At 42.6% G+C, this 20,401-nt stretch overlaps 1 protein-coding gene across 2 annotated transcripts; it reads right to left on the reverse strand.

The window, feature by feature from the left end:
• Positions 1-5,980: 5,980 nt before the first annotated feature.
• PCYOX1L (prenylcysteine oxidase 1 like) lies at positions 5,981-18,227 on the reverse strand. Of its 2 annotated transcripts, XM_020969164.2 has the most exons (6): positions 18,020-18,227; positions 16,167-16,373; positions 14,156-14,330; positions 9,118-9,329; positions 8,323-8,463; positions 5,981-7,045 (listed from the first exon to the last, which is right to left on the reverse strand). In XM_020969164.2, the coding sequence occupies exons 1-6, from the start codon at positions 18,096-18,098 to the stop codon at positions 6,384-6,386; spliced, it is 1,476 nt and encodes a 491-aa protein (XP_020824823.1). In that variant the 5' UTR covers positions 18,099-18,227; the 3' UTR covers positions 5,981-6,383. The 2 variants fall into 2 exon arrangements, with proteins under 2 accessions (XP_020824823.1, XP_020824825.1); XM_020969166.2 differs by lacking the exon at positions 16,167-16,373 and having other exon boundaries at positions 18,020-18,226.
• Between the last annotated feature and the right edge of the window lie 2,174 nt (positions 18,228-20,401).

The raw sequence follows: 20,401 nt of genomic DNA on the forward strand, positions 1-20,401 counted from the left end.
CTGGTGCCTGGCACACAGTAAATGCTCAACGAAATGTTTGTAGACTGATTGGCTCAGCAGAACCCCTTGCAGAAAGGAAAGCCACACCATGCCTAATCTTGACAGCCTTGTGCTTGGATTACAAATTGTTTGAGCTTGGACTGGGAATACTGTAGAGCAGGTCTGACCTCCAGATTGTTCTCTAATTCAATAAACATCTATTAATTATATACTATTTGAAAGGCCTCTGGGGATACACAGAGAGATATGACACAGACCTTGCTCTTATGAAGTTTATAACTCAATAGAGAAAAAGATATATAGAGACAGAGAAAGAGACAGAGAGAGAAATAGAGATAGGGATAGGGATACAGATAGGAATAGATAGAAATCTTTGTAGGAATATACACATATATGTATATATACATGTCTAGATACCTATAACCTTTCTATATATACACATGTATATATACATATGCGTATGTGTGTATATGTTTATATAGATATCTATATCTAGTCTTTATATACATATATATGCATGTGCATATATGTTGATATCTATATATGTATATATGTATACATATATAGAGATATAACTATCTATATTTATACATACATACACACATACGTAGCTCTAGTCAGGCCTATGTGAGATAAATACAACAGTCAGAGACTCCATGCACAATGGAGGGTTGGTACATGCCTAGACCATCTAAGATGGGCAGGAGGTGAGAGACCCCGTAAAGAACTGGATATAAGGGCAGCTAGGTGTTGCAGTGGATAGAGCACTGGCCCTGGATTCAAGAGGACCTAAGTTCAAATCTGGCCTCAGACACATAACACTTACTAGCTGTGTGACCCTGGGCAAGTCACTTAACCCCATTGCCTAGCCAAAAAAAAAAAAAAGAACTGGATATAATCAGGATGCCAAAGAACTTGGCAGGAGCCAGAGGAACCTTAGTTGTCATTCCAAGCTAGGGAACCTCTGGCCCCACAACACACACACACACCAAAAAAGGGTAGATTTTGCTTCAGTATAAGGAAGAACCTGCTAATAATTAGAACTGTCCTACAATAGTGATCTCTCTGTCACTACTAGGTATGAGAATCATAATCATAATCATATAACCTCCAAGGTACCTTCCAAATCTGAGATTTTATATAGTGCCTACTCTTAGCTGTCCTCAAGGACCCTAACCCTACTACACTCTCCAGAGCACCTGAATTCTGCGTGTAAGTGCAGACAGAACATGGTGACCAGCCACAGGAAACATCAGCACGCAAACACATTCCAAACATGTTGTTTCCAACCCTTCTTTTCCCTGCAAAACAATGCAATAAAATCCTGGTATTTGGGCCACAAGTTCTTCCAAGCAATGAGTAGATACCACATGACCCTAAAATAAATGACGAACGTAATAGGGTGAGGATGATTTTTATAGCTAATATCCCATTAGGAATCATCAGATTCATTGTTTACACTGCAGGTTGGCCAAACTTCAGTGTAAGCCCTCAGTTGACATTCAATGGAGAAGTGAAAAGAACATAAGATCTGGAGTCAAGAAGACCTGAGTTTGAATCCTGAATCAGATGCTTAAACATTTAGAGCAGGCAGACACTTAGACACAATCAGAGACTAGTAACAGCTTAACCCTGGGCAAGCCACTCAATCTCTCTCAGTATCAGTTTCCTTACCAGTTAAATGGGAATGATGATAGTACCTACCTCCCAGGGTTGTTGTGAGGATCAAATTAGTTACCACATGTAAAGTGCTTCGCAAATTTATTTTATTTTTTTGTTTGTTTGTTTTGTTTTTGCTAGGCAATGGGGTTAAGTGACTCATCCAGGGTCACACAGCTAGTAAGTGTTATGTGTCTGAGGCCGCATTTGAACTCAGGTCCTCCTGAATCCAGGGCCAGTGCTCTATCCGCTGCGCCACCTAGCTGCCCCATGCTTTGCAAATTTTAAAGCATTATATCACAGCTAGCTCCCATTACATGAAGATAATGATGATAACAATGATGATCATGATGAGAGCGATCAATCAATATTTAAGCATGTACTATGTGGCAGACACTGGAGGAAAGTTCAACCACAGCTCTGTCTTTGCACACATACATACACAGATTATGTATTTGGACACCACACTTTGATTTTATTGGTATGGGAATGCTAATGAGGAAGCTAACTATCTTTATTTACCAAAGAGAATCGTTGCTGGCTCTGTAATTTTATCCCCCAGAGTTGCCTGAGGGCACCAAGAGGATGATATTTGCTCAAGGTCACACAGTCAGAATGTGTGAGAGGCAGGCCTCAAATGCAAGTCTTCCTTACTCGGAAGGCAGTTCTACCACACGTGTGTGCAAATGGATAAAGTGGCACAGTGGATAAAGTGTTGGGCCTGGAGTCGGGAAGCTCTGAATTCAAAGCTTGCTTCAGATACTGACTAGCTATGTGACCCTGGGCAAGTCACTTCACCCTGTTTGCCTCAGTTTCCTCATCTGTAAAATGAACTGGAGAAGGAAATGGCCAACCACTCCAGTATCTTTGCCAAGAAAGCTCCCAAAAAGGGTCACAAAGAGCTGTACGTGACTGAACGACAACAAAAATGCACGTGTGTGTATAAAATGCTTATGCGTGCAAAATACGCATACACATGTATAGCCAGCCACTGCGAAGACGTTAATGAATCAAGTGCCTGTGATTATGTAAGTATATAGGTACTCCCTCTACAAATAGTATACTGGGAGTTACCGTAACCAAAAAAAAAAAAAAGAAAGAAAGAAAGAAAAAAGAAAAGGCAACCCTTGGGGGAATGACCCTTTGATTATTGCATTAGGCCTTTTGTACTTCACTAGGGCAGGCTTTCGATGATGGACCTGGCCGGTACCTGAAGTCTGCTAGCTTGTCAGAACTTTGTCAGAGCCGTTGTTCTCCTGGCAATTTTCATACCCCCAGGGTCACTTCCACGCTATGTTAAGGCATGTATTATTGGAGAAATATCTCCTTTTTGAGCTCATGTAGTAGGTAAATACTACCAAAATAGATCTACCACAGAAATTATAGAGATTAAAAATCTATTTTTAATTTCATTTTATTTATTATTCATTATTTTTTTTTATTATGCTTAAGCACAGGTATAGGAAGTAGAAATGTAATCTTGAAAAATGACTAGGATCCTAACAAGGCTTCTTATAGACCAAATTATGTCAGCGACAGAGAAATAATTCTTTTACATATTGCAATTTCATACATTCTTTGGCTATAAAAGCTTTTAAAAAGACAGATTCACCACCTATGATTCCTTCAACGGCATAAAAGTTGAATAAACTTAGTTAAACAGAATCATAATCTCACACATTCCCTAAGGAAATAAACCCAGTTAAACAGATTCTATAGGTAAACTCAGTCAGGTTACAGATTAAACTATATTTAGAGGGTTCACAAAGGGCTGTTTGAGGGGGAAGATTTACACATCACCAGACACCAGGATAACCAAGGAGTTGGGGACAACTGAGATCCTTCCTCTGGCTCCATAATCTGAGGAATGTTGGAAGTCTTAAATAAATTTTCACATCCCATGAGACATGTGTCAGCCAACTCAACAGCCTGGGAGAAACAGCCCTGCTTCCCTCCCATCCCCAGATAATAAAAATTAATAAAAGGAAATCAAAAATCAAAAATTCCCAAACACATGGGAGGAAGACTTAAGTGAGGATAAAGAAAACCTCATTACCCGAAAGTAATTATAAAAGCTTGCTGCAAAACACTTTGGAGTTTCTTTGAGTGTGGTCCCTGTTGCTTTTCTTCCAATGCAAATGCAGGTAATTTGATCTTGTCATTTTTATTGCTGTTTTACTAAGAGTGCAAGTATGGATCATGCTAGAGTTGTGCTGATAAGATTTAGGAGAAAAGTATAGACTATTTTTTTGACCAACGTTTCCATTTTGAGATAGCCACAGAGCAGACAGATGTCAGAACAATGACGTAGGAAAAGCACTGGATTCAGAGTCAGTGGCCCTGGATTCTTATCCAGCACTGCTGCTTGCAGGTTACCTTTTTAAACCTGTAAACAAGTCACTTAACCTCCCTGGAGCTCAGTTTCCTCATCGTTAAAGGGAGGGATTGGGTTAGATGCCCCCTAAATCATCCGCCAGCCCTAAACTCTATCATCTCTTTTCCAGGCAGAAGTAACTTGTCCATCTTGCTGTAGTTCAAATTAGCCGTAACTTGGAGTAAGAACACGTGCCAGTCTCCAGTTATCCCCACTCTATTCATTCTGCACACACCTGCCTTCCCTCCACTCAACAAACAAAACACTCACATCACTGTTTCCCACCAATGCCTATCCTGTGTCTCTGTCCTTGCTGCCAGAGTGGGATACACCTTCATTCTCTCAGGAAAGCCAAGAACTCGCCAGTTTGTTGAAATTTGGACAGGGACCACAGCCTGCTTGCCCAGAGACAGAGAGAAGAGATAGATCGTTCTTCAATTTCTACAACCATTATTTATAGCTCATTTCCTTCCCAGCTTGTTTCTGGCATACGTCTGTGCTGCTGTCTCATTCTGGAACTTTCCTCAGGAACTTTCCTGGGGCTTCCTCATCCTGGAACATCCAACTACCCTGAAATATTCCTGGTCCCTTTCTCCCACTGTCAAGTTCCTTCTGGGGCCTCCGTCTTGTGGAGCAGTCCAGGCTGCCCTTCCTTCCCCTCCCCCGTACCTAGGCACCTTTTCACTCCCCTCTCCCAAAGCCCCCTTTTTTTGTGTTACTCTCCCTCATTAGAATATAAATTCCTTGAGGACAAGGTCAAGTTTAACACAGTGCCTGACACATAGCTAAGTAGTTAACAAATGCCTGTTGCCTTCCTTCCTCCCTTGTTCCTTTCTTTCCTTCCTTCCTCTTCCTGTTTTCTGAGCACTACCTATTTGGCTTTTCAAGAAGTCATAATGCTATTTTCACACTTGTCTTCTGGCTTCTTTTATGAGAATGTTCATGTCTATGGGTACAGTTGTTTCAGCAACACATCAATCCAATAGCTGGACAAAAATCTCATATTTAGATAATCAAGAGTTAAACTGTCTGTAGTCTAAAAAGCATGTGATTTCAGCATCTCTTGCATCCTTTTTCCGTCACTCTGAAAAAGCAGGACAAAACTGAGTCATTTTGTACTTTTGTTTCATGGTCAAAGAATTCATCACCTAGAGGTTGACAGTTGGACATAGACCTTTATGAACTTAGCCAGTCTTGTCCTTGATTACTGGACACCATTGGTTTCTTTTTTTTTTTTTTAAACATTTTCCCCTAATTGGGCAGCTAGGTGATGGCAGTGGATGGCGCACCAGCCCTGGATTCAGGAGGACCTGAGTTCAAAACCGACCTCAGACCAAATACTTCACACTTACTAGCTATGTGACCCTGGGCAAGTCACTTAACCCCAACTGCCTTAAAAAAACCAAAACCAAACAAACCCCCCCCCCCCCACTTTTCCCTAATTACATGTTAAAATAATTTTTTCAAACTTTTAAAAAAGTTTTTATTCCAATTCTATCCCACCCCCCTCCATGATGACACTATTTGTCAGGGCCTTTCCCACTTGGTAGAAACTGCCAGAGCTCAGGATCAACTGGCAGGCTGGGCCTTGGTTTTCTCATCTGTAAAATTAGGAGGTTGGAATAGATACAGGGTTAACCAGGGATCTATGAACTTGTTTTTAATATTTTATAACTATTTCAATATAGTCCATTGCCTTGGAAATCCCATATATTTTGTTTTGTTTTGTTTATTTAAAAACATTATTCTGAGAATGGGTCCATAAGCTTCACCAGACTGCCAAATAGGTCAGTGAGACAAAAAAAGATTAAGAAATACTGGCCTACATGATCTGTAAGGTCAGGTATGGAGCTAAATCTATGCTGCATCTTTCCCCACCCCTATCTCCAACCCTACCTCCACTCTTACTTTCACCCTTCAATCAGAAAACCAGGAGTTGAGTCAATGGCAGATTTAGAAGACTGATTTTTATTTAAAATTAAATAAATAAAAGAGGTGTAATTTTGCCTCCACTTCCCCTTCCCCTGAAGGCAATTACTCTCCAAAATCCATGAAAGGCAAGCAGAAAGGTCTGACAGAGGAGAGAGAAAGGGTCACACAAGACATATCAAGGGCGTGGGACACAGGTTTCCCATTGCTTTAGAAGCTATCACTGATTTGGGATCAAGAATCATCATTACTGGATACTTTAAGCTCCAGCAGGACAGAGGCCCTGTCTTATCCACATGTGTATCACATTAAGCCTCTAGAGTACAGGACTCCACATGAAGCAAGTGCTTAATCAATGCTTGTTAGATGAATGAATGAAGTTCCACAGACTCCTACCCATCTCCCTTTCTTCTAGTAGTTCTCACAATTCAGTCTTAATTTTGTGTATCAAGTCCTTCTGATCAATCTTATCCAGGTCTTGGTACCAGCGGTTGTAGGCCAAAAGGGCCACATTTTTAGCTGCCACAGCACTTATTTCCACAGAACTAGCTACCCACTCTAGGGCATTGAGGTAGAAGAGCTGGTCATGGAGGGCAAACAGTGGTGTAGCCATACGAGAACCATATTGTGGATAGGCCTGCCACTGGGCTGTCTGGACTGAGTAATAGGAACGGAAAAGGCTCTTCAGCTGGGGACGTTCCAAGGGCTGGGGGGACAGGACTCGCCAAATGGCCGCCTCCTGTGGCTGTTTCCTCCGGAAGGTAGCTGAGATGTTAACAGGGCACATGTTGTCCAGGGCACAGAAGAAGAGATTAGGGGCATCTGTAGAAAGAATGCTGGCAAAAGGGAAGAGCTTGGGGTCAGGAAAGCCAAAGTAAGAGGAGTTGAGGTAGCCATGGACCAGTGAGGTGACAGTGGATTGGAAAGAACCAACAAACTCTTCAAAGGGAGGCTGAAAGCCGTCAAAGGTGATGTTGCTGTCACTGCCGACGTAGAGGGGAGTAGCGATGACTACTATATCATAGAAGTCTGAATGCATTTTATCCTCCTTCTCATACCACACCTGATAAAGGGCTCTCCCTTCTGAGGAGAGAGAAAAGAGAGAACAGAGATCAATTTATCTCTTGGCTACAGACTACTTACAACCCTACATGCCTACTGGAATATACAATAAAATACCAGATACTTGACTTAGAGTCAGGAAATCTGGGTTCACGTGCTATCTGAAACACGTGCTATAACCTTGGACAAGTCACTTAACCTTTTTGGAAGTCAGTTTCCTCATCTGTAAAATGGGACTAATAACACCTATATTCAGAGAACCTATTTCACCATAGAGTTGTGAAGTTCAAGAGAAATAATGGATGTGAGATTCTTTGTAAAATGTAATATACTATATACAAATCATACATATATACATATCAGTTCTCAGCCCAATTTTTTCATTAACTTGCTGTATGGCTGTCCAAATCACTTCACCTTTCAGTTATTTTCTCATCTGTACAGTGAAGGTATTATCTCTCTTTTCTACCTCACAGAATGTGCAGGACCAGTTCGTATGGTATATATAAAAACATCCTGAAAAGCACAGATTACACAACTGTAACAAGTGGACAAGATTAGCATTGCTTCACTGCAGAGTGACCGCTAACCATTAAAACTGCCCTGACCAGGCTACAGACCTGTTAGTTCTAGCAACACTCATTTTCATTAGCGAGCCTGAAGAATTCCCTATCAAAATGTTCTTCTTTTCAGAGTCTAACTCCTCCCAACCCATCCTACCCCCATTTTCCAACCACCCTCACCTTCTCAAACCCTAATAGTTAACCCCCCCAATTTTCCAAGGAGCACAACAATATTCTCTTTCTCTTAGGATCCTGGGTAAGGCCACTGGCACTCCAGAAAAGATGAAGCCAGTGAATGATTTCCCAAGAAACAACACAGCAGAGAAAAAGGTGTAGTGGAAAGAGGTATGTACAGGGGGCCAAGACCTCATAATGCTAGTTCTGACACTGCTAAAAATAGGCTGTGAGGCCCTGGGCAAGTCACTTCCCTTTTCAAGGCCTCAATTTCCACACCTGTAAAATGAAGGGCTTGTTCTAAGATTTCAAAGGTCCCTTCATATTCTAATAATGCATGATCCTGTGGCTAGAAGCATAAAGACAGTGCCCTCTGGTGTTGGAAATCACTACTGTAGATGCCTTCTTCTGCTGTTTCCCTAGTTATCCACAAAACAGGGTTTGGAGATTCAAGAGGCAAAAATGCCAAAGCCTCTGAGACACTACAGTGACTTTGCCGTGGCCAACAAGGTGGCTCTTCAATGCTGTCTACTTCCTCCCTTTGGCTTCTCGGCCACCCACCTGTGTTGTGCAAGGCCACAGAGGTCACCCTGGCGTGTATCACATTGGCCTTAGTCAGCTTCAGCAAGCCTGAACATACTAGCTTATTGCCCCCTTCCACAGCCCACAGGTTCCCCTGTATTCCAGCAAGTGACATCGCTCCTGGAGGAAAACGAGAGAAAGATGTGGTCATTTTACTTTGAGGGCCAACAGGGTGGAGACGCTAATTTTTAAAATCATTTTTAGTTTTCAACATTCACTTCCATAAGCTTTTGAGTTTTAAATTTTCTCCCTCTCCCTCCCCCACCAAGATAAAGTGCTATCTGACACAGGTTCTACATATACGTTCCCATTAAACATATTTTCACATTAGTCATGTTGTAAAGAAGAAGTAGAAACAATAAGAGGAACCACAAGAAACAAAGCAAAATGGAGGAAGAAAAAAAGAGCAAATAGTACAGTTCCATCTGCATTCAGATTCCATAGTGCTTTCTCTGGACGTGGACAGCATTTTTCATCATGAGACTTTTGGAGATGTCTTAGATCCTTGTTTTGCTGAGAAGAGTTTTGTCTATCAAAATTAGTCATAGCACAACGTGGCTGTTACTGTGTACAATGTTCTCCTGGTTCTGCTCACTTCACTCAGCATCAGTTCATGAGAGGCTAATTTTTTAACAAATGTTCAATTCCCAAACACTGTCTACTACAGTTCCTGAAAAGTGAGCAGAAGATCCCCTGGGAAAAGTCAAGGAGGGACCTCCCTTTGAGAGGTATTAGTACAGGCAAAGAAGGACAAGCCGAAAGCCTGAAGCTCACCCGCAAAGGCTGCCATTGTTGCGGACTGCCCATAACTGGCACGCAGCAGAGCCGTGATCACCTCATCAATGAAGCGCTGGGTAACTCCCACTTCGAGCAGACATTCTGCCACAGAGCGTTGGGTCATGTTGATGAAGGTATATTCACCCACTGAGTACAGTAGCTCCTCCACTCCTGAAAAGGCATAGCCATGTGCCTGGTACTTATATATTCTGAAAGAAAAGAAGAAACCCCCAACAAGGGCTCAGGCTTGTGAGTATATCCCAAACAGAGCCACTGCTGAGTCACTCTACCATGCTAGGGGGTATACCGGGCAGGAGGAGAAGACATATGGAACCCCCTATAATTCCTGCAGAGGACTTAGGAAAAAAGTTGGTGTGAGGCAATGTAACAGAAAGAATACTGGATTTGGAAACCAGAGACTTGGGTTTGAATCTCAGCTCCACAACTTACTAGCTGTGTAATGCTGGACAAGTCATTTCCCCTCTTTCAGCCTCAGTTTCCTCATGTGTAAAATGGAGAGAACAGTACTTGTATTACTTACTTCATAGGGCTGTAACGAAGATCAAATGAGAGAATGTACAGTGCTTTTCAAACTTTAAAATGCTATGTAAATATCAGCTATTAAAACCTCATTATGGTTCTCCTTATTTTCTATGTATCAAACTTGTAACTATCACCACAGTTCAAATACTTCATCATCAGATATTTAACAGTAACTTAGATCACTCGATCAACCAATCAATAAGTATTTTTATTTATGTGCCAAACACTGAGGAAACAAAAGCAAAAGTGAGACCACCTCTGCCTCCAAGGACGGTATTCTAACAAGGGAGACACGGCATGTGTATACACATACACGCAAATGTACACACACATACATATTTATATGTATACATATATACACGTATACACACACATACATATGAATATACAAAATGTATACAAGGTGGTCTGAAGAAGAAGGGCACTTAGTAGCTGGGAGTGGGTGGGGACCAGGGAATCATCTTCATGGAGAAAATGAAGCTTGAGACAAAAACTTTTTCCCATGTGGTTGCTTCCCTTCTTATCCTAGGTTTTGTCTGTGCAGAAGCTTTCAGTTTCATGTACTCTACGTGATATATTTAACCTTTTGAAATTGCTTCTATTCCTTGTTTAAGAATTCATATCCTACCCAGTGCTCTGAGAGGTGTAGGATCTGCTCCTCTCCTAAATTTTTTAATAGTATCATCTTTAATATTAATATCACATATCCATTTAGAATGTATTATAGAAGACGGTGTAAGATCTAAGTCTCATTTCTGGCAGACTGCTTTCTGGTTTTCCAGTTTTTTTTGTTTAAGAAACAGGAGCCTATTGAGTTCCACTGTTTCTGATTCTCCCTTGGATGGTCTGTTTAATTTCTCTACTTCCTACTTTTTACCTAATACCATATGATAACTGTTGTTTTATAATGCAATTTGAGTCCTGGAAGTGCTGTTCCTCCTTCATCTATGTTTCTTTTCATCGTTGCCCTTGATTCTAGATCCTTCTTTTCCCAAATGAATTTCATTATTTTATAGAGTTCTATAAAGTATCTCTTTGATATTCTATTGGTACAGCATTAAAAGTATAAATTAATTTTGGTAGCATTGTCATTTTTATTTTATTGGCATAGCCTATCCACGAGCAATGAATATTTCCCCAGACATTTAAGTTGTTCTTTGTTTGTTAGAGGACTTTGTCATTGAATCCATATGAGATTTTGTGTGCTTTGGTAATCTGATCCCCAGATACTTTTTGTATTTAGTAGTTATTTGGAATGATTTCCCTCTCTACTATTTATTCTTGGATTCTGTTATCCTTATATAGAAATGCAGTTAATTTTTAACTGCATTTTTGTAGCTCACAACTTTGATGAAGCTATTGTCTCAATTAGTATCTCTGCTGATTCCCTAGGAATTTTCAAGTATACCATCACATTATCAACAAATAGGGATAGTTTTATCTCCTATTTATCTATCTGTTTATATTTAATTTCTTTCTCTTATTGCTATTGCTAGCATTTTCAGAACTATATCAAATAACAGTGGAAAAGTGGGAATACTTGCTTTGCTCCCCTGTTTATAGGAAAAGATTCTAGCATATCCCTACTACATGTGATGCTTGCTTTTGGCTTTAGATAGATACATTTTATGTTATTAAAAAGAGAGTCCCGGGGCAGGTAGGTGGTGCAGTGGATAGAAAACTGGCCCTGGAGTTGGAAGGACCTGAGCTCAAATCCATCCTCAGACACATAATATTCACTAGCAGTGTGACCCTGGACAAGTCATTTAACCCCGACTGCCTTGCAAAAAAGAGAGAGAGAGAGAGAGAGAGAGAGAGAGAGAGAGAGAGAGAGAGAGAGAGAGAGAGAGAGAGAGAGAGAGAGAGAGAGAGAGAGAGAGAAAGAGACAGAGTCCCTATGTACTTATACTCTGTAGGGCTTGTAACATAAATGAGTCTTGTACCTTGTTAAAGGCTTTTTCTGCAAGAAGATGAAGCTTGAGCTGACTCTCTAAAGTAACTAGGGATCATAGCAAGCAACTAACTGCAAACATTTCCTCTCTGGCTGCTCTCCTGGACTTCATCATGGTCCCCAGAAACTCATTTTCCTGCAAGATGGAATCAACTCTAAAACTCACACCTTCTCAGTATCCTTGCCCCTGTGGTCCCTCCCTTTCTCTAACTGAAACAGGTCTTCCCAGATCTGGCTACAAGATTTCAACATGTCCCTGAGTCTTCTCCCCCATCCTTTTCAGCTTTGTTTTACGTGTGACCTTCCCCAATTAGACCGTGAGCTCCTTAAGCCCAGGTGCTGTCTTTTGTCTTTCTCTGTATCCTCATTGCTTCCCACAGTGCCTGGCACAGAGTGGGTGTTTAATAAATGTTTACTGACTAATACGTAACTAGGCTCCTTGCCTCCAGTTTCTCCTCTCTGATAAGTTTTCTCATCCATAAAAGGAAAGGACTAGATTATATGATCTCAAGGACTCTAGTTAAATTGAGCTTGCTCTTTCCCAAACATATCTTATACTTTTTTGAGTCTGTTCTGTTGCTTATGTTATTCCCTTCATCTGGAAGGAACCAGTTTCTCCACTCTACTCCTCTTTCTAGATGCCTCTATCAAAACTTTATCTTTCAAAATGCAGTTCTAAGTCCTACAAATACAGTTACAGAGTAGTCTTCTCAATACATACATATCCCTTACGCAATGCTACTTATTCAAAAACCTAAAGGATCCCCTTCCTCTCCCCTCTCCCACTGCTGATAAAATAGGATTAAGTTCCTCATTTTGGCATTCAAGGTCTTCAACCAGCTAGCACCATTTCAACTTTACTTTTCGCTCAAATGTAGCCTATACTCCAGCCAAACTAAACTTGCTGCTTACCAATCATGTCTTCCACCTTCTTACGTCTGTTTTGCTCTTCATTCCATTCCCAAAACCTGCAATGTACCACATTCCCTCCCCTAACTCCAACTACGTGTGTCTACCAAAGTATTAGACATCCTTCTAAATAAAACTCAGGTGGTACCTTCTCCTCCCTAAGTATCTCCACTAGATATAACACCCTCCTCTAAACTTCTAATGATAACAATAGGTCACACTGCTCTAGTTCTTTGTGATTTATAAAGCACTTTTTTTCAAAACTGTTTGAAGTAGGTAGTACAACTATTATTGTATTATCCCCATTTTACACATGAGAAGACTGAGGTTTTGAAATTCCACCCTCTTAGCTACTCTGGGATTCAGTTTCCTCATCCATAACATGAAGGTTCGACTAAAGGAGACTTCCAAAGTCCCTTGCAGTTATGGCTCTACAATCTAATCTGAATGAGTGCTCAACGAATGAAATATAGAGCATAACCCTAAAAATAAGAGCTATCTGAAAGGAGAAATGTCCAAGTATTCTTATTCTATATATACTTAAATACATATTTGTCTATTTCCAACTTACGCTCCTTAAAAGTAAGGATTGTTTCATTCTTGTTTTCGTACATCCACCACCTAGCACCATTGGTACGTGGTAGGCACTTAATAAGTGTTTTGAAATGGAAATGGAAAGAACAACCAAGAAAAAATAAAAAATGAAATGTCAAAAGTTACAAACAAAAGGCTTGGCCCCAAAGAAGATATGAGAAGATACCTCCCCCTACTTCTTTGCAGAGTCTACAAGGGGAAATTTAGTCTATAAAAACAAAAGATGGCAATGAAAGTGTATTTTTTTTAAAAAATGCTTGCTGATTGAGTTATTATAGGCCATACTGAGGTTTTGAACAAGCTAGATATACAAATAGAAAAAATAAGTATGGTCAAACCAACACAGTAAACTGTAAGCTATTTGAGGACAGCAAACACTCCTGGTCTTCTGGCTCCAGCACTTTGCTGTAGGAAGTCACTGACTCTCTCCGTGCCACAGTTTACTCACTTGTAAGATGACAATAATACTACTTGAACTGCCTGACTCACAGGGCTTTCTGAGGAAAGAGATTTGTAAATGGCAAAACATTATAGAAATAGGAATTATAATTACCATTATCATGATTAAACTTCTTTTATAGCCCCTAGGAGTGTGCCCATCACAGTCCTGGGTACATAGTCTAGGCTAAACACACAAAATATAAGCTAATGTGTTTTCAAGCTGTCAGGGACCTCAGAAGTAATCCAATACAATCTCATTTTACAGATGAAGAAACTGAGGCCCAGAGAAGCTAAGTGACTTTCCCAGTGTCAATTAGGTAACGAGCAGCAGAGCCAGGATTTGAACTGAAGTCCTGCTACTCCACATTGAGTGGTTTGGTTTGTTGCTTTGTTTTTTCCCGTTGTGTCAAGAATATCACCTCACACAATGAGCAATTCTCATTCCAGGCTTCCTTTCTAATATCTATGCTAATGGAGCTAACTGCTATAGATCCCTTTTGCTCAAAGGAGAACAGCTGAATTGGCTCTCATTCAATCCATCTCTAGCCAATCTATTCAAAATGGAATGTTCTCACCGAGTTCTCCACAGGGCCACACCTCATAAACTTTTCCATGACTTCCTCTACCCACATCTGCAGCCGCAGGAAGCTGATGCCATAGTGCCACCAGACTCGGAAAAGGTTTAGCAGGTACCAATCTGTCTCTTCCAGAATAAGCTGCTCACCACCAAATATGGCACTCTTCCCTGCTACCTCCCGCCGCTGTTTCAGACCTGAGAAAATAAAGAAGCTGCTCAACTCCTTTTCAGAGACGGTTCAAGTTTGGGAGAATCCAAGCTGACAATGATGAGGATTCTCAATGTGGCCACAGAAGCAGAAATCTTTGAAGGGCTTGAGGAATGTTTCAAAGAATGAAAGACTCTCAAGGCCTGATGAGACTTCAGAGAGTAACTCATTCAACTACTCCCTAAACAGAGGGCAGGAAACCTGTGGCCTCATGGGGAGGTTCCCCAACCCTGACCCAAACAATAATCCCCTCTTTTGGCATGTGGACGTCTAGCTTCTGCTTGAAAACCTCCCCCAAACAGTCCACTCCACTGAGGACAACTTACCTTCATATTAAAGCTAAAAAACGTCTTGCTACAACTTATGATGATAATAGCTAGCATTCATATAGGACTTTAAGGTTTGAAAAGTGCTTAATATATGTTATCTCATTTGATCCTTGAAACAACTCAGTGAAGGAAATGATATTAATATTATTCCTATTTCACAGATGAGGAAACAGAGGCAGAAAGAGATTAAGTGATTCAAGCAGAATAATTACAATCTTTCAAATACTTGAAGGTAGAGATCCAGTCCTTTGACTTAAGTCACTTCTCTCGACTAAACACTCCTCCCTCTCTTTCAACCAATTCTCACATATCCAAGTTTACAGTCCCAAGTCTGTTTGTGCTGTCTAGCGCAATACAAAGAGAATCACACTCAGAATAAGGAAGCCTGAGTTCAAAACTGACTGTGTGATAATGGGCAAAACCCGTCACCTCTCTTGTTTCCTAGATTCCTCACGTAACTACGCGCAATACCCACCTCAGAGTTGTTGTGAGATAAGACCATCATAAACCTTAAAGACCTATTATTGTTCAAGTTGCTAGTTATGGCCTCATAAGCCTTTTGGGAAAAGGAGGGAATGGAGTGGGGGAGAAGCCACAGAAAGCATCGGTGGTTTTATGCAGTGGAGTCACTGCAAAGGCTAATCTGGCTCCAGTAGTAGACTTTGCTGATGATTACATATGTAATAGAGTCAGTGACAGATGCCATCATGGCGCCCAGGATCTAAGTCTCTTCAATTCTATATGAATACGCTTGCCTGTGAAAATTCACGCCTGTCTTCAGTAGACGGGTGACTCCAGGCAAGTCACTTAACCCCACTGCCTAGCCAAAAAACCCAAACAAACAAACCGTGCCTCTCCCACCATCCTCAGCTAGGGAGATTTTGGGCCTATCCACCAAGGTTTCTGGACCAACTTGAGGGTTTAGGTACACTCATCTTGGCCCTAAGATCCAAGAATAAGCTGGAACCTCAAATTCTTCTGAGACCAGGTCTAAGACTTGGACCAGCTATCATCTAGGGATAGGAACAAAGACTACACCTATGATTTCACTGGTGTAGGGAACTCCAGATGAGGAAATCCCTTCTTCCCATGTTGATCAGCACCTTCTCTGTAAGCTTTAGAGGGTTACTTAGCACAGTAAGAGGTTAAGACTAGGCTAAATGTAGGGGCTAGGGCAGATTTCCCAAGGACTCATTAATTAAAACAAACACTATCCTTAATAATTATGCCAAGCAACCTTTTCCATTACACAACCTGGAGAAATGAGTGTTTCTCATCACGTAAGATAACTGTCTTGTAGCCTATTAATTCAGAGAATTGGGAGATGGGAGAAATATCAGAGGTTCAGCTCAAAGAACACCAGATTTGGAGGCAGAAGATCTAGATTTGAATACTGTGTAGAGACTAGAGGATTTCTAAGTTCCCTTTCACTTCTTGAACCTATGCTTCCCCTTCCCCTGGCAACCCTAGCCAGCTGCTGTAGCCCTCACTTACCCAGGAGTTTGACAAAGTCCTGCATGTGCAAGCTGAAGGAATTGAATGAGGCACCACCACTTTCATATTGCTGTTTGTTGACAGTGATGGTAGCCAGGCGGCCTCCAACAGTGCCCTTTTCGTACACATCAATCTGCACCCGTGGCCCAAAGAGCTGCTGAAGGAAATGGGCTGCTGCTGAGCCCCCAATTCCAGCTCCCACAACCGCTGTTAGCAAGCAGAGAGAGAGAGAGAGAGAGACAGAGACAGAGAGAGAGAGACAGAGAGAGAGAGAGAGAGAGAGAGAGAGAGAGAGAGAGAGAGAGAGAGAGAGAGAGAGAAAGAGAGAGATGAGGACACAAAGGAACACAGGGCAATGATGAAAGTGAAAAGTCCACAAGCAAACCAGAACTTTTGCTTTCAATCATTTATTCATCCAATAACCATTTATTAAATCTTGACTATGTACAAAGCCTTGCGCTAGGCTAAGCCGAAGGAGATACAGAGCTAAGACAGCATGAATTCTGAATTCAGAAAGCTTATTTCATAGCACATTGGAAAGCATTAGGTTTGTAATTAAAGGATCTGGACTTGAATCTCCAAGTCACATAAACCTCCGTTTCCTTTTCTTTCCAGATTCTTGGATACCTACAGTCTAGCAGGAAGGACAGGACATGGACACAGGTAACTCTAACACAACTTGGGACAATGTAAGTTCAAAGAAGTGGAACAAAAAAGTGACAGGAGATCTGACAGATTCCTTTCAGCTGAATGGCTTGAGGCAGAAATCATACAGGAGGTAGTCCCTGAGTGAGGCTTTGAAAAACAGGAAGGATTATAATCGACAGAGATGGAAACACATAATTTTAGAGTTAAAAGGGAAAAAAATAACAGGACAACATGAAAAGATGGTAAGAACTGTGGAGTGTGAAAAGTAACAGTGCAAGTTCAGGTTGAAAAGCTAGGTCAGAGATAAATTGGGGAAGGAGTTGCAGGCACATCCGGAGTTCATACTTTATTCAGGAAGCAGTGAAAAGCCACTTAAAGAGGTTTTAGAGTGACCTTGCATAAATGACGATGCTTTAGTTCATTAACAAATTTAATCTGGTAGCTTGTGAAGGAGGGAGTGGAAGGAGGAAAGACTAGCGGTGGACAGACAATTCAGCAAGGAATCTGTTGGGACAGTGTGGGCAAGTGTGGTCTTCAAACCTCTGAGAGGTTATCGCAGAGGAGAAGGACTGCAGTTCGGCTAGGCCCTTGCAGACAGAACGAGGGGCAGAGGTGGGGGAGGAAAGAGAAGGGGCACAAGGACAAGGCATACAAGCCCAGATCACTAAAAGCCTTTGACAACTCCTGGACTTATCTGCTGGTCTTTCCCAGCTCCCAAACCTTCTACATGGCTGTCAGCCCCACCCCCTAACCACCCCGCCTTCCTGAGTCTGCATCCCTCGCCTGCCGCTCCCGCCAGCCCCTGTCCCCGAGCCTTGCCCCACTATCCCTGTGGCCCATCACCCCCAGTCTCAGCTTCAGCCCCTGCCCCTGCCTAGGCCTCCCACGTGAATCCTCCATCCACGGCCCGGACCCCCTTCATTCCTGCCTCCCCCCAGGCCTGTATATTCCCCATTCTCCTCATCACTTGGGGTCTTTATCTATGGCCTGGGCTCTCTTATGCGGCCTGGCCTTCCCCATTCTCCCCTCCAGCAAAGCCCTGGTACTCCTCCATCCTCCTCCATTCATCCGCCCCATCCTCCGGGCCTGATTCCTCCCCGCCCTCCTCCAGGATCCCCTCCATCCCCCCGGGCCTGGTCCTCCTCCATACCCCACCCCTCCCCCGCGGCCTCCGCGGCTCCGCCCCCGGCGCTCTCGCAGGATACCGATTTTCCTGGGCGGGGTATCCCTAGATGCGGCAGCCGAGGCCACCAGGGTGACGAGAAGCACGGCGGCGCCCGCCATGAGGCTGCTCGGGGGCGGGGGCCGGCCTAGGCTGGGCAGAGGGCGGGCGGCGCAGCGCCGGTGGGGGACCCTGCGGGCCACCGCTCCCCGGCCTCGGCACGCCGCTGGCCAGCCCCTGCGCTCCGCAGCCTACCTGAAGGGAGGAGGGGGCGTGGTGGCGGGGGACGGGAGGGAGAGACGCCCACGGCCGAACCTATAGGCTGCTCGCTAGACCCGGCCCCGCCCCACAACTTCCATTGGCTTACCTGCCCGCCCATCCTGGCCTCGGGTTGCTCATTGGTCACCCTTCTTGCCGACTCTCAGAGACCCTACCTTTCATTGGCCTCATAGCCCCCCAAAATCCCGGCCCCCCTCACCAAGCTTCTTATTGGGCAACTCACCTTCTATCCCTAGAGTCAGGGAGTGGGGGTGGGGGCAGGGTGCAGTCGAAAGCGTCTTTGTCAGGGTGGGCTAGGAAGTGGGTAGTGTCTCATTCTCAGCTTAAATTCTAGATCCTGGTCCATAGAGCGGGGGATCCAAAACCTTTAAAATCAGAGGATTAAGCTCTAGGTCTTACAAATTCTAACACTCATTTTGCCAGTAAAATGTGGGGTCCCAGAGAACAGATTTTCCTGTCTTTGGTGCCCAGCAAGGTGCCTTGCAAAGAGTTGGTATTTAATGAGGCCAGAATGGAAACTGAGGCACAGAGAGGTTGCCTAAGCATGTGCACCGAGGTGGCCAAGGCACTGAAACAGCAAAGACTGACTTCCAACCCATCTTCTGACTCCGAAACCCAGCTAAGCAGGCTGACTCTCTACAGTCCCTTCTCCTATGATTCCTGGGGAAGTCCAGCTGACAGAACAAGCAAAAGTGGAAGTGACACACCGAGGATCAAAAATAGGGGAAGCTAGATAAAAGATACATAGAGTTAGATCACTGGAGACAGTCTAGTGATGAGGAGTGTTGATTTGCAGCCTATTCCTCATAGAGCACCATTCCTAGTCTCTTAAAGAAAGTGGCTGGTCTGAGTACTGGCATATCTCAGGTGTTAGCATATGTTGGAATTTGGAGGTAGTTACTAAGCAAAGCTCCTGTCTGTTGAAGAATAAATAGAATTGGGGGGCGAGTAAGATAAAGCCAATTACTTTTCAGAGAGGAAGAAAGAACTAAATAAACAAAAAAGGTTAAGGCAGTATAAGGAATTTGTTCTAAGGAAGGAAGGGAGTTCCTGGGTGACTACATCTGAATGCTGTCCAAGTCAGAATTCCCAGGAGGTGAAAAAAACTTGGTTGGGGATGTGTCTCACGATAAAGAGAAGTTTGATTTACTGGGTCTTTTTTTTTTTCATAGGAGGAAACTCACGTCCAAAGAGGGGGAAGGATTTGCCCAAGGTAACACAGATTTCAAGTCAATGAATTCAAATAAACATTTATTAAGCACCTAATATGTACAAGGATCTGGGCATTAAAAAGCAAAAAAAATCCCTGCCCTCAAGGAACTTATGATATTACTGGGGAGATTCACCATATATCAACTAAATAAATATAAACAAAGTAGTTTCAAAAGGGAGGGTGAAAGGAGAAAGAAAGGGAGATAGAGACAGAGACAGAGGGAGGGAGGATGAGGAAAGACCTCTTTTAAAAGAGGTAGAATGTAATGTATGGGGAATAGCTAGCAGGCTAGCTATTCAACTGGAACAGAGAGTGCATAAAACATAAAAGGAATAATATAAGACTAGAAAGGTAAGTGGAAGCCATATTGTGAAGGGCTTTAAACTCCAGGCTGAAGATATAGTATATGACCTAGAACAATGGGGAGTCACTGAAGATTTTTGAGCTGGAAAGAGTGACATGATCAGATCTATGCTTTAGGAATATCAATTTTGTAGCTTTGTAGAGAATGGACTGCAGAGAAGATGGACTGGAAGCAAGGATACTAGTCAAAACAGTACAAATGAGAAGCGATGAGGGTCAGAACCCAAGAAAGAGGCATATGTCAATGGAGAAATGGAGGGAAATGTGAAATGTTATAATAAAGTTTCTAAAAGAAGACTTGGCAAACTATTGAATATGGAGCTTGAGGAAGATGGGTGTTTCCGTCAAGTTTCCAACCTGATGGAGTGGAACCATGGTGCCCTGACTTACATTTTGGACTCGAGTCTGAGATGCCTACAGGACATTCAGATGGAGATACCCAGCATGCAGCTGGTAATACACAACTGGAATGTGTGTGTTGTGTGTGTGGGTGGTGGTAAGCAAATAACCAAAAGACAGCAGTGTCACAGAAGTCAGTGGAAGAGAGAATGCCAGAATTAAAAGCCAGCT

This window comes from Phascolarctos cinereus, unplaced genomic scaffold, assembly GCF_003287225.1.
Source record: "Phascolarctos cinereus isolate Bilbo 61053 unplaced genomic scaffold, phaCin_HiC Scaffold_2;HRSCAF=192, whole genome shotgun sequence".
In the NCBI taxonomy this organism is placed as follows: Eukaryota; Metazoa; Chordata; class Mammalia; order Diprotodontia; family Phascolarctidae; genus Phascolarctos; species Phascolarctos cinereus.